General features: G+C 38.0%; 1 protein-coding gene across 1 annotated transcript in view; it reads left to right on the top strand.

Moving 5' to 3' along the window:
* Positions 1–14701, top strand: part of LOC124613936 (DNA-directed RNA polymerases I and III subunit RPAC1) — a 218032-nt gene that overhangs the window by 161268 nt on the left and 42063 nt on the right. Inside the window, exons 5-6 of the mRNA XM_047142689.1 lie at positions 4624–4740; positions 8412–8594. Coding sequence (XP_046998645.1) covers positions 4624–4740; positions 8412–8594 — 300 coding nt within the window. The remainder of the gene's footprint in view (positions 1–4623; positions 4741–8411; positions 8595–14701) is intronic.

Here is a 14701-nt window from a genome sequence, read left to right as displayed (position 1 = left end):
GGTGATAAGGAGGCCACTCCTTTGCAGCTGATTCTCGTGGTTGATGGGATAGTTTACGTTCTGCCAGAACTATCCTTACTATGTCATTGCAATCTTCCAATGTCTTCTTCATCCTTGGAGCCAGGAGACTTTTAAACTTGTAGTACTGTGATGGGTTTTGGCATTCTGTCTATCTTGGCCACAGTAATGCAGCCACTATGCTGTTCATAGCAGCTTATGTGCATTCCTATTTTCTTATCATTGTTGGGCCTACTCCTGCATTGTTCCTGTCCAATTTTTGTGTTGATGACCTGAGCAGAAGTACTGTACTTCCTGCCACCACACTTCACCAGTCCCCATTCTATCAAACTTCAACCTATCTATTCCTTTTTTTCTAATTGTCTAACCCATCTGCCCAATTAAGGGATCTAACATTCCACAATTCAACCTGTAGAACACCAGTTTTGGTTTTTATGATGACAACATCCTCCTGAGTAGTCCCAATCCAGAGATCCAAATAGAGAACTAGTTTACTTCCAGAATATTTTACCCAATAGTGTGCCATCATCATTAAACCTTACAGCAGAGCTGAGACCTCTTGGAAAAAAAAGTACTAGTTATATTTTCCCCTTGCTTTCAGCCATTTTAAATAAGATACATCATGCAAAAAGATAAATCACAGGCCTTAATGATTTTATACACCATCTCTGTATGACATAGCTAAAATATGATTGTCTACCTCATGCTTTCTAATGGTGGTTATAGTATTTGCTGTTACAAAACATTAAATTTAGTCTGCCATAGTGTACTTATTACAGGTAAGCTGTACTGCAACTCCAAAACAATTTTAAAACATTATTAACTTTGAATAGTCTCTCTCTCTCTCTCTCTCTCTCTCTCTCTCTCTCTCTCTCTCTCTCTCTCTGCAAATGCACACAGATACACTCACTAAAACTCATTGAAGAAAAGTATGGTCCCTCACTGAGAAAACTCTTTCTATTTGCATTCATGGAAACCTCCTTATATATTGATGACTAGGAATCTTATTCTGTTAGTTGCCATTATGCATGTGAAATATGTCAGTATGGTTGACCCAAGGATGATGTTGTCTAAACATCATAGTTGGGATGGATGTGATAAAATTTTTAAAAAGTAATGTGGTTCTTACACGTATTGAGAACGGTATGTACCCTTGGAGTGCTCTATTGCCAAATTACCAGTAAACCCTTGATTCTTTAAAGAATCGAACTTCTGTGTATAAAACAGCTTCTGAAGTCTGATTACTTTACAAATGAGGTAATGTGCTAAATGTATGACATTAAGCATGTAAGCAAGAAAAAGTTTAGAAAAGGTTTGAAATTATTCCTAAAGTTTGTTCGAAGTCAGTCAGTGGTCTAATTATGAAACACTGGATGAACATAGTCTGGTAATTTGCACTCCATTGTAAGCAAAAGCAAGTTCTTCATGCATTTAACTGTTAATGACATCATATCTCCTGAACCGAGTGTCATACAGTGATATACACAATAAGCCAAAACATTATGACCATTGCCCACTGCGACATTGGATGCCGTCTGGTTGGTGGCTGGTATGTGATGCAGTAACAAAAGTATGTAAGCCGAGCAGACACAGACGGAGGATTACTCTAGCAAAGATATTGGCCACAAATGGGGCAATCCATTGAGATAAGAGGCTTTGACAAAGGGCAGATTATTATTGTGCAGAACCTGTGAACGAGTATCTCGAAAATGGCGAAGCTGGTCGAATGTTCATGTGCTCCTATTGTGAGCATCTATGGAAAGGGATAGGAGGACAGTGAAACTACCACTAGGTGCTAAATGGTTGTACATCCACGACTCTTCACAGAATGTGGAATTCGGAGGCTTGTTTTCTCTGTAAAGTAGTATAGATGATGATGTTTGGCATCTCTGCCGAAAGAGTACAATGCTGGTGCACGCACAAGTGTTTCAGAGCACACAGCTAATCGTACATCATTGAACATGGAGCTCCACATCAGACCACACCTACATGTTCACATATTGGCCCAATGACATCATCAATTATGATTGCAGAGGGCCTGGGAACATCAAGATTTGACTGTCAATCAATGGAAACATATCGGCTCTTCAGCTCAGTCACATTTTTGCTACACTAGGCTGATGGTCATCTCCACTAGTGCCGTCATCATGGTGAATGGCAGCTCAAAACGTGCAGTGCGCCACAGACACAGCTGGTGGGATCAGTATTTTGCTGTGGGAGAATTTCTCCTCTGCTTGCATGGGACGTGTGGTAGTAATCGAAGACATGCTGTCAGCTGCAAACCACCTGCATCCTTTCATGTTAGATGTCTTCCCCAACAGCATTGTCATCTTTCAACAGTGAAACTGCCCATGTCCCAGAGCCAGAAATCTGCTGCAGTGGGTTGAGGAGCATTTTAGTGAATGCATGCTGATGTTTCGGCGACCAGAGTCGCCTAATATGAATCTTATGAAACCCAATTGGGTAGCTATCGGGCACCATCACTGTGCACACAAATCAGTGGCCTGTTATTTATGTGAATTACATGACTTCTGTGTAGACATATAATGCCACATACCTCCACAAACTTACCAACATGCTGTGGTATCCCTGATATGCAGAATCATTGATGTATTTAATTCCAAAGATTGGCAAACAAGCTATGAAACAGGTGGTCCTGATTTTTTGGCTCATCAGTGTAATTTTGCAGCTGCTGTACATTCAATGATATATGTAGATACTGCCTACAGTGTGTGTTTTTAAGTAATAAATTAGAAATTCATGTCTCGTGCTGAAGTTTTACTGCATGAACAGTGAAAATGTAGTAAGCGATACAGTTTTTTCCTTTCATCATTTTGTGTGTATGGGGGGGGGGGGGGTTACTGAGAGGAAGTTTCACAAAGGTTTGAAATTATGTGCTAAGTGCTTTTATTCTCAAATACTGCGTGAATAAAATCCAGGTAATTCTGCACTTCAGTTACATTGCCTCACAATTTCTAATTGTAATATCTGACTTATCATGTAAAACTTTTAACATAAGATTAAACCTCTTAGTGAGTAGGCATAATTATACCAAATACTGAAAATCAAATTTTGTTACTCTTGGAAGCAGTTGGATAGGCTACTGGCTCTGAGTTCTGTGGTAATCACTTAGTAATACAGATGATGTTGTGGCTGTTACATTGTGCAACACTAAGGCAGAATAATGATGACATATTTATGCAAAGAACATTATTATTGCTGTTTGTAATTGTGTCCTCAACTCAGATTGTTGTACAATTGTATGGAATGAAGTGTGTCTGTTAATGTTTTTTAAGCCATTAATCATACTTGAATTCTCAAGTGTGGCTGCTAATAAGTCTACCATGAAATACTTTACTGCTTTTGATTTTTGCTGTCTTGAGTTTAGTGATAGCCTTAGTAATTATTTAGTGATTGTAGATTGTATTTTATTGGTCCTGTTGTCTACATACAGCTTATGCATAAGACATTGGACAAGTCAAGTTATAAATATACAGGTTGAAAGTAATTTCAAGGCATACATATTTAAGCTTACAATAATACACTTTACACGTAAGTATTTATATAACACATTTCATAAATTTAAATATTCTTCAATGGAGTAAAAGCAGTGATGCTGTAAATATGACTTTAGAGATTTTCCAAATGTATTGACCTCAGTGATAGCTTTTATGTTTTCAGGAAGTTTGTTATAAAGCTTAACTCCCATGTGAGAAGTATCTTTTTGGCACAGTGCTGTGCTGATTTGAGTCATATGTAAGTTTCTGTTTTGTCTGGTGAAGTGCTCATGTATATCACAGTTTTTTTGTAGTCTCCGGTCCTTGCCTATTACATTTAATTTAAAGAACAAAAGGGTTTCCATAATGTATACACACGGTAATGGGGGAATACCAGATTTCTTAAACAAGGGTTTACAGGAGTCTCTAGGCTTGCACCCAAACAAGATTCTAATGGCCCTTTTTTGTAGTTTAAAAGTGCTATTAGCTGTTTTAGAGTTTCCCCAGAAGGTGACCCCATTTCTAAGACGAGAATGAAAGTACGCATGATATGCATTCAATACTGTTTTCTCACTACAGCATGATTTTAATGAACAAAGAAGATAACATGTTTTGCTCAGTTCTGTATTGAGATATTCAATATGCTTATTCCATCTGATGTTACTCTGCAGCCAAAGTCCTAAGAATTTGGTTTCAGTACTGTTACCAAATAAACATGTCCTTGTTAGGAACATTGTGGAATTTTAGAGCAACGGTTTTCTTACTGTTTATTACAAGCTGATTACTCTGTGCCCAGCTGCTAAGTTGTTTCGTGACCGTGTTTACTATCTGCTGTAACTGTTCATCATTGTCTCCTTTTAGTAGAATCATGGTGTCATCTGCAAATATGATGATGCCGTAAAGTAAGTTATTATTGTCTGCAACTTAAAATATGCTGGAGGGAAATAACATGCACTGAAAACATACTGGGATTAATTTGTACAAGAAAAGGAAGCACCATCTAGTATGTAAATCATGATGAAATAAATTTTGGACATTAGGAGACATAATCTTGACAGTCATTATTTTGAATTTATCTTCCTTCATAAATTTGATAAATAACTTGCAGATGATGAAGATGGAACAGAACAGGACACCTTGGAATTCGAACTGAAAGTTAAATGTACTCTTGATCCATCTGTGGATGCCTCTGCACCTGTCCGTGACAAGAAAATAAATGGAAGTGGTAAGTTAACTTCGTGTTTATTTGATAGACCAAAAAAAAAAAAGAAAAAAAAAACTTTTAATTTGTATTACAATGTCATTCTGTTGGAAAATATTATAACAAAACTTCTTTGATATGTCTTCAGCAAGTTCTTCAGACACAGTTATGGCACACTAGTTCTGGCTGATTGTGTATAACTGTAAAATAAGGCTGACAAAAATGAAAGTGTAAAAAAAAGTTCTCATTGTTTAAACAGACAGAAGAAGTGAACTTCGATATTATTTGCCTTTATAGTCCTTCATAAAGGAAGATGTACCATAATCTATGCATATTATAAATTGAAGTCCCCTGCCACATTTCTCTGTCTGAAATACGTATAATCTCAGGAACTACATTAGAGATTTTGATATGGTTTTCACTACTAGACTGATTCGTGAGAAAGATTTGTATATGTCACTAGATGTTATAAACAGGTCATCTGGCGATTGATACTTAGTGCCTCCCATCTGAAGCCAAGGTAGGCCACTACTATAAACATAATCATGAAATTTTTACCTGAGTGTCTAGTCAGTGGTCCACTAAAAGCTTTGTCTTATATTCAGTTCTAAAAGGCTTTCCTCCTAATGTCTAGATACACGTGTCAAAAGATGTGGGAGCTACTTCTTGTGAGGTTTGGCAATAATGTGCGGTGCATTATTTAATAATTGTGCAGCATTAGCATGTAACATCAAATGGAATAATTCCAGTTATACATGCTCCTTATGGAAATTGTACATACGTATGGGGGACAGTTCTGAGCGTTGAAACATGCTCTGAAACTCACACATTCCGAACAGAGTTATGCGTTTCTAAATTTAATATTCATCAGTTACAAAGAAAAGGTAGTTGCCATAGGAATATAAGGAGAAAATGTGCATGTATAGATTTTATTAGAAAAAATACACCCTTGTTTTTTTTTTTTTTTAGTATATTCTTGTGGTGGCGAATGAAAAATCCTTCTCAAAGAAAATTTTATTCAGTTTCATTTGTATCATAGTGTGTTTGCGTATTTTAATGTATAATTAAATATTAACACAATAAGAATGTCACCTTGGGATAAATACCTAATCATCAAAGAAGATGCAGTTAGCCACCATCTGTTACCTGGAAAAGTGAACTGAATATTTGGTCAGGATGGCAGCACCGTTGCATTTACCGTGTGTCTAAGAAGGAGGCATATGAGGTAGTAATTGCATATACTCCAGTCTTGTTACAAGTGGGATGCTCTGAAACGCTACGTGTCTGTATGCACCACTGAATGAAATGAACAAACAGGACATACAGTGTATCATGCCTTGGCTGCTCAGGGAATTTTGCTGGCAGTATCTGTAAAACCACCTTTCATGACGATTTTGCTATCTTCCTCAGTTCGTCTATGGATTTGTTCTCTGTTGTTTCAGCTGCAAATTAAAATGTTGTCCATGTTCAAATAAGTGCCAATTGGTTTTTGGTGTTTGCAGTTTCCTCATTCATCAGTGTGTTTCTCTTCCAGTAGTTATCACATTGTTCCTTGGCATGATATGTGTCTTTCCTACTTTCACAGCTGCAAAAGCAGGCTGACTGCAAGGTCAAGAGCTAGAGTTTTTGGCTAGTGACACCGAGGGCCTGGGTTTGATTACCAGTAACCACATAAAATTTTTCCCTGGTGGGAAGATATGGAAGGAGGTCTACTCAGCCTTGCGAGACCAAATTAAGAGCAGCAAAATTGATGTGCAAGTTGCCAAAGTGGCATTATGTCGAAAAGTTTGCACCAAGTGAACGTTACACAGCATTTGTTAATTGGCAAAAAAGTCTCTCTCTCTCTCTCTCTCTCTCTCTCTCTCTCTCTCTCTCTCTCTCTCATTCTCTTTCTCCGGGTTAGAGAGCAAGGCGCTTGCTGCTCTGCGACTACAGATGTAATTTTTTTTAATATTCCAGAACAGTTGTATAGAATTTATCCCTAGATGATATGATGGCACTAGAAGGAGAGTCATTTTTATGCAATAGTTTTATCAGTGGAATAAACAGGGAAAGGTTAGTGCTCATTAATTAATGCAAAAGTTTTGTTTTTAATTTTTACTGTCCATTTATGTATGATCATCCAAAGTTAGCCTGTTATAGTCGCTTATCACGGCCTACATTCAGAACAGTGAAATGTTGGCTGATACTGTCATTTGACAATACTCTTTCCACACTGTCACTTTGCCAACATTTATTCACAGTTTAATGTGCTTGAATCCACAATTTATCTAAATAAACTACTGGCCACTATAATTCTGATGCTTCATTTTTCCGTCAAAGACCTAATGTATTGTGCCATTTTTGTATGATCTCTCATATGTCAGTGAAGTCGCCATTGGAGCCTCAAGCAAGTAATTATAACATATGAATCACTCGCACACCATGCAACAGTACTGTGTTTTTGTATGATCTCTCATCCAAACATGGTGACTTGTTTATTCTTGCACCCTTTAAAATCAAATACTGTAAGTGGGTAAGGGTGGTTTCATCCCCTCCCCCCGAGTATCTTTGGTAACTTGGGAGCCTGTTCTCTGTGACAGAAGCTGTGAAGATTTTGCAAATATCACATTTGCTTCTCCTGCTTTGGGGGCAGATACCTGAATGCAGTGCCACTGTGCATTATGTTCCTCCTTCCATACTTGGCACTACTGACTTAGATATCGTACATATCATACACCTGTCAACACTTGCTTGCACCTTCTCTGTTGGCACTATTGCATCTTTCTCGTTCTCATTGTCAGTAAAATTCATGACACTAACAGCAAATTAGCCCAGCTGCCTGTGAAGTTATTTCCCACATTATCTGTGCTCACACTGTGAACTAGCAAAGTGTAATACTTTGCATTGGATAGTGGCTGTGCCTAATCACATGACCAAGATTTGTAACAACAAAATGGAAGTTTTTTAAAAAAACGACTTTTGTATTTGTTGTGCTAATGTTATTAACATAGAGTGGAGGTGTAATATAAAAGATGTAAACATCAATTTCCAGAATGTGTGCGTCATATGTTTGCTACAGTTTAATCGTATTATGATTGTCAAATCATACAGATACCATGGAATTACATATCAATATGGGAAATGTTTGCTTTTTAATTGAAAAAGTGTTGTGCAGTGGATTCACATATCATTGTTTCTTGAATCAGGATTTCGAAGAAGTTGATCATTCTACCAGTGAGCTGTAATCTTTCACTTTATTTATGAAAAATGTAATACAGATTATGTAAGTCTGGGCCGGCCGAAGTGGCCGTGCAGTTAAAGGCGCTGCAGTCTGGAACCGCAAGACCGCTACGGTCGCAGGTTCGAATCCTGCCTCGGGCATGGATGTTTGTGATGTCCTTAGGTTAGTTAGGTTTAACTAGTTCTAAGCTCTGGGGGACTAATGACCTCAGCAGTTGAGTCCCATAGTGCTCAGAGCCATTTGAACCATTTTTGAACCATATGTAAGTCTGGAATTTGAACAAAGTCAAGCTAAAAGGACTCTAAAAGGATGATAACAAATCTCACATTTATCTATGAGACTGATAAAATTGATTGTCTAATTGAAATTGGACTACCACAGTGTTGGGGGATTAAATATTGAGAAACTTCTATCAGAATACTTCTTGTAGGATTGCTTTAAAATTATAAATTTGTTTCATACTTCTTTCCAGTTTACACAAAACATATAAAATGGCTACCAATTGGAGCCCAAGGAAACATGTACACAGCACAAGATGTTGGACCGATACATGATGATATTCTCATTAGCAAAATGATGCCAGGACATGAACTAGATCTAAAGTTACATGCTGTCAAGGGCATTGGCAAAGACCATGCAAAATTTTCTCCTGTGGGTATGTACAACATTTTGCTAGGCGTTCAGCCTACATAATAATTTAGCATTAGTACTCAACCACTCAATGTGTTCCAGTTTTTCTTAGTTAACACTTTTGTATACCTTTTCTTGGTTGAATTGTCATTGAACTAACACTTCTCCCTTCTCATCCAACCATTCAGGATGAGCTTATTTCATATACTGCTATTATTTACTGGATAATTCTTTCCAGTCTTGATATCACTGTAAGCTACATATTCCGCAAAAACGAATATACCAGGTGTCTGTCCTAACATTAGTTAGGCACATTTTTCCACTGTTTCTGCAGATTTTTAGAGTTCAATTTTTGTGAGGTGTGAATATTTATCACATACAAATACTGCTCATTGCGTGTTTCATGTGACACCCAATGTCAGTGGAGGAACTTCGTTTTGTTCCATATTAGAATTTTTTTATATCAGAATTTTATATGCCCATTCAGTAGAATGACCCTAAGTCTGTCTAGTGTAATATTCAGTTTAATATGTGTGGACAAGAACAGCTCTACTTGGAATATAACCAGTACTCCAGCTGCTACTGGATGTTGCTGCTGCATGGCAGTAGGCGTAAGTGGCACAATAAAAGGGCAAGTAGTCCAGTTAAGAGGTTACAAATTTACTTACCAATAGGACAAGTCCTAGATGATCCTGGGGCTGGCTGCCCCCCCCCCCCCCTCCAAAAAAAAGGAAAAAAAAAAAAAAACCTTGGAAGTGATACTGCATGAAGTGGTATTAATACATTGGCTCCATGGCTTGTTCTCAGTCTGTCTTAGCAATGCAATTGAAGACAACAAGAGGCTATACTTATAGGTATTTAAACATGTGTTCCTCATGTCTTCCTTGCTCAGCTTGTCCTGTTTTGTGTGCCAGAGTGCACCCCACTGTCTCTCTGCTACTATCATGCAGCAGCACTACTCAGTCACTGGTGGAATACTGGTTATTCTTCATATCATGCTGTTTGTGTTAACACACATTATTAAGCCAAAATTCTGCTAACTAATGTGAGGCCATTCTATCGGATGTGCATATAAACTTCAACTTTAAAAAAAATTTAGTTTTTAAGAAGAACCAACCCTAAATTTTCCATTGAGTTCGAACATCACACGGAAAATGTGATGATATGTATTCGTTTGGGCTGACTGTATCTACATGTTACAAATATCCATGGAAACACCACAGAAAATGCTCTTTACAGCTCTCAAGGGACACATCCAGGTAAGCAATACTTTTTTAGTGACAGGTAAAGGCTTAGGAAAAGAAAGATGGAATTCCTAATTATAAACTAGCCTATCAAAATTAGATAATTAGAAACTGAGAATAAAGTTTTCTGATATTTATGGGTCGTGCGGTAGCATTCTTTCTTCCCGTGCCCGGGTTCGATTCCCGGCGGGGTCAGGGATTTTCTCTGCCTCGTGATGACTGGGTTAGTTAGGTTTAAGTAGTTCTAAGTTCTAGGGGACTGATGACCATAGCTCTTAAGTCCCATAGTGCTCAGAGCCATTTGAACCATTTTATATTTACTTTTACATATTCTCATATACACACTGCAGTAATAAAGAACCAGACATCTTAGAAAATTCCAACATTGGCATTATCGTACATAACACAACCAAAAGTCAATGTGAATATGAGGACAGAGTTTGCTAGTGTGAAACTGTACCACAACTAAGTGACTGTCAACCATAGGCAAAAGAACAAGTAACACTGTGCAGAAGTGTGTCCAGTTTTACAATTAATTTCATCCATATTATCCCAGTGAGTGAGAAGGAACTAAACACCATCTGAATATATAAGATACACCAAAGATATCTCAGCAAGTGTTATACAGCTAACAGTGCAACACAGTTTCATATAAAAGCAAAATTCCCTTGCCAATCTAAATCCCAAACAAGATACCTAGTTCATTAGCAACAAGGAAAGGCATACAATTGTCTCCTCACATCCATGTCGTGATTTGCATGCATCCAGATCGGGACCAGTGTTACAATATATAATTGTATTAACATGTCCAAAAGAAAAGAAGTTGAATAGTGGCAGGGGGACTAAAATGTGATATATATATATATTGGAAACTGATTAAAAATTGCTGCTTAAATAATTAAAACGAAAATTTTGTAAGAATAATTGAAAAAAAAAAAAAGTTTGGAAGGTACACAGATCCTGAGGGAACTTTAACTGGCATTAACATCAACAGGCCCTCAATATTCAATACATATATTCAGCATTTAAATTTACGCACTTCTTTTTCTTGTTACCGCCATTGTGCACTGAGCTGGGTATGACAATACTGGTTCCGGATTGCCCGTCTTCTGCTCACGCAAATTATTCTTGGATGCTTTTACCCTTTTGATGCAAGATTCTTGGTGCATCGCAGAATAATGAACAGTCGGGTGTGGTCGTTGGTCGGGTATGGTCGTCATGAATGTACGAATAAATTTTTCTGTCTCGGTCAGTTTCTACTACACCTGTTAATGTACAATTGGAATACACACTTTTTAACAATATTAAGTTGGTGGAACTCGTCATACGTCCACCCACTACCACGTACAGGGACAGACAGATGAATGTATAGAGATTAAAAAATCAAAGAGCGTATCTCTACTTGTTTTGTTTGTGACCCATAGTATCACTGGTACAAAATAACGTATTATTTTGTATGTATAAAAAGAAAAGAACAAGAGGAAGGAAAAAAAAAATAATAATGTGCCTCTTCACAACTGCTTCCCACAGTGCACTGACGTCATACAGAGGTGCACAGTGTCTGGGCTTATTTCCCTTTTTATGGGTTGATAACCCTAGCCAGTATGGGCATAGCCTTTATTTTTCAGCCATTGGAATTATCCTATATGGTTACCAATTTATATAGGCATGTCAGCTCCCTTAACACATACGTACATAAATTTTCCTTAATAATAAAGTGCTTGTTATAAGCGCGTAGTCCCATTATTGTCAGTCAGTATCTGCCCAGTGTTTAGCTTGTGAAGCATGCACGTGGAGCTCGAGGTCCATTACTGTCCCTGCTCGCTTTCATGTGTTTAATACAAAGTAAGAGTGCCCATGTTGTGTGTTCACATAGTCTACAATGCACAAGTTTGTGAAGCTTTTGTTCAGAGGCATGTTGCATGAAGTATTGTCGTTTTTAGTTCTTCACGCGCTACCCACATATCTCACACTCATACTTAAAACTTTTCAGGCAGGTTTCGTTTGTTTTATAGCATCTTTCATATCGTTGCATTACACAAAATTTCTATAGCGTCCTTTCCATGTACTATAAACATAAAAAAAATACAATTACAAGAATAAACTTATCCTATTCTTTTGGCGACATGCTACTTTCACTATTAATATACATTGTAGTCTGATTGTCATTTTGTTTTCGTACATTTTATTAAATTATAATTTCGTTACATTGTTCAATTACAATTATATGAGTAAACTTTCTACTCTAATTTTGTTTTACATTCTTTACATAACATTTATACAATAATAAAATCCTCCCCCCCCCCCCTCCATGAACTATAGACCTTGCCGTTGGTGGGGAGGCTTGCGTGCCTCAACGATACAGATGGCCGTACCGTAGGTGCAACCACAACGGAGGGGTATCTGTTGAGAGACCAGACAGACGTGTGGTCCCTGAAGAGGGGCAGCAGCCTTTTCAGTAGTTGCAGGGGCAACAGTCCGGATGATTGACTGATCTGGCCTTGTAACACTAATCCAAACGGCCTTGCTGTGCTGGTACTGCGAACGGCTGAAAGCAAGGGGAAACTAAAGCTGTAATTTTTCCCGAGGGCATGCAGCTTTACCGTATGGTTAAATGATGATGGCGTCCTCTTGGCTTAAACATTCTGGAGGTAAAATAGTCCTCCATTAGGATCTCTGGGCGGGGACTACTCAAGAGGACGTTGTTATCAGGAGAAAGAAAACTGGTGTTCTACGGATCGGAGCGTGGAATGTCAGCTCCCTTAATCGAGCAGGTAGGATAGAAAATTTAAAAAGAGAAATGGATAGGTTAAAGTTAGATATAGTGGGAATTAGTGAAATTCGGTGGCAGGAGGAACAAGACTTTTGGTCAGGTGAATACAGGGCTATAAATATAAAATCAAATAGAGGTAATGCAGGAGTAGGTTTAATAATGAAAAAAAAAAAAAAAAATAGGCGTGCGGGTAAGCTACTACAAACAGCATTGTTGTTGTCTTCAGTGCTCTGTCAAACTCTTCACGCAGTATCTTATCTCCCATTTCGTCTTCATCTACATCCTAAATAGCATCCAAACAGCATAGTGAACGCATTATTGTGGCCAAGATAGACACGAAGTCCACGCCTACTACAGTAGTACAAGTTTATATGCCATCTAGCTCTGCAGATGATGAAGAAATTGATGAAATGTATGATGAGATAAAAGAAATTATTCAGATAGTGAAGGGAGACGAAAATTTAAAAGTCATGGTTGACTGGAATTCGAGTGTAGGAAAAGGGAGAGAAGAAAACATAGTAGGTGAATATGGATTGGGGGTAAGAAATGAAAGAGGAAACTGTCTGGTAGAATTTTGCACAGAGCATAACACTTGGTTCAAGAATCATAAAAGAAGGTTGTATACATGGAAGACTCCCAGAGATACTAAAAGGTATCAGATAGATTATATAATGGTAAGACAGAGATTTAGGAACCAGGTTTTAAATTATAAGACATTTCCAGGGGCAGATGTGGACTCTGACCACAACCTATTGGTTATGAACTGCAGATTAAAATTGAAGAAACTGCAAAAAGGTGGGAATTTAAGGAGATGGGACCTGGACAACTGACTAAACCAGAGGTTGTACACAGTTTCAGGAAGAGCATAAGGGAACAATTGACAGGAATGGGGGAAAGAAATACAGTAGAAGAAGAATGGGCAGCTTTGAGAGATGAAGTAGTCAAGGCAGCAGAGGATCTAGTAGATAAAAAGACGAGGGCTAGTAGAAATCCTTGGGTAACAGAAGAAATATTGAATTTAACTGATGAAAGGAGAAAACATAAAAACGCAGTAAATGAAGCAGGCAGAAAGGAATACAAACGTCTCAAAAATGAGATCGACAGGAAGTGTAAAATGGCTAAGCAGGAATGGCTAGAGGACAAATGTAAGGATGTAGAGGCTTATCTCACTAGGGGTAAGATAGATACTGCCTACAGGAAAATTAAAGAGACCTTTGGAGAAAAGAGAACCTTTTGTATGAATATCAAGAGCTCAGATGGAAACCCAGTTCTAAGCAAAGAAGGGAAAGCAGAAAGATGGAAGGAGTATATAGAGGGCCCATACAAGGGCGATGTACTTGTGGACAATATTATAGAAATGGAAGAGAATGTAGATGAAGATGAAATGGGAGATACAATACTGCGTGAGGAGTTTGACAGAGCACTGAAAGACCTGAGTCGAAACAAGGCCCCGGGAGTTGACAACATTCCATTAGAACTACTGATGACTTTGGGAGAGCCAGTCATGACAAAACTCTGCCATCTGGTAAGCAAAATGTATGAGACAGGCGAAATACCTTCAGACTTCAAGAAGAATGTAATAATTCCAATTCCAAAGACAGCAGTCGTTGACAGATGTGAAAATTACTGAACTAACAGTTTAACAAGTCACGGCTGGAAAATACTAAATCGAATTCTTTACAGACAAATGGAACATCTAGTAGAAGCCGAACTCGGGGAAGATCAGTTTGGATTCCGTAGAAATATGGGAACACGTCAGGCAATACTGACCCTACGATTTATTTTAGAAGATAGATTAAGAAAAGGCAAACCTACATTTGTAGCATTTGTAGACTTAGAGAAAGCTTTTGACAATGTTGATTGCAATACTCTCTTTCAAATTCTGAAGGTGGCAGGGGTAAAGTACAAGGAGTGAAAGGCTATTTACAATTTGTACAGAAACCAGATGGCAGTTATAAAAGTTAAGGGGCATGAAAGGGAGGCAGTGGTTGGGAAGGGAGTGAGACAGGGTTGTAACCTCTCCCCGATGTTGTCAACAGTCAAGGAAACAAAAGAAAAATTTGGTGCAGGTATTAATATCCATGGAGAAGAAATAAAAACTTTGAGGTTCGCCGA

Source organism: Schistocerca americana, chromosome 4 (genome assembly GCF_021461395.2).
Source record: "Schistocerca americana isolate TAMUIC-IGC-003095 chromosome 4, iqSchAmer2.1, whole genome shotgun sequence".
In the NCBI taxonomy this organism is placed as follows: domain Eukaryota; kingdom Metazoa; phylum Arthropoda; class Insecta; order Orthoptera; family Acrididae; genus Schistocerca; species Schistocerca americana.
Note: the sequence above shows the minus strand (reverse complement) of the source record. Positions and strands in the feature narration are given on the sequence as shown.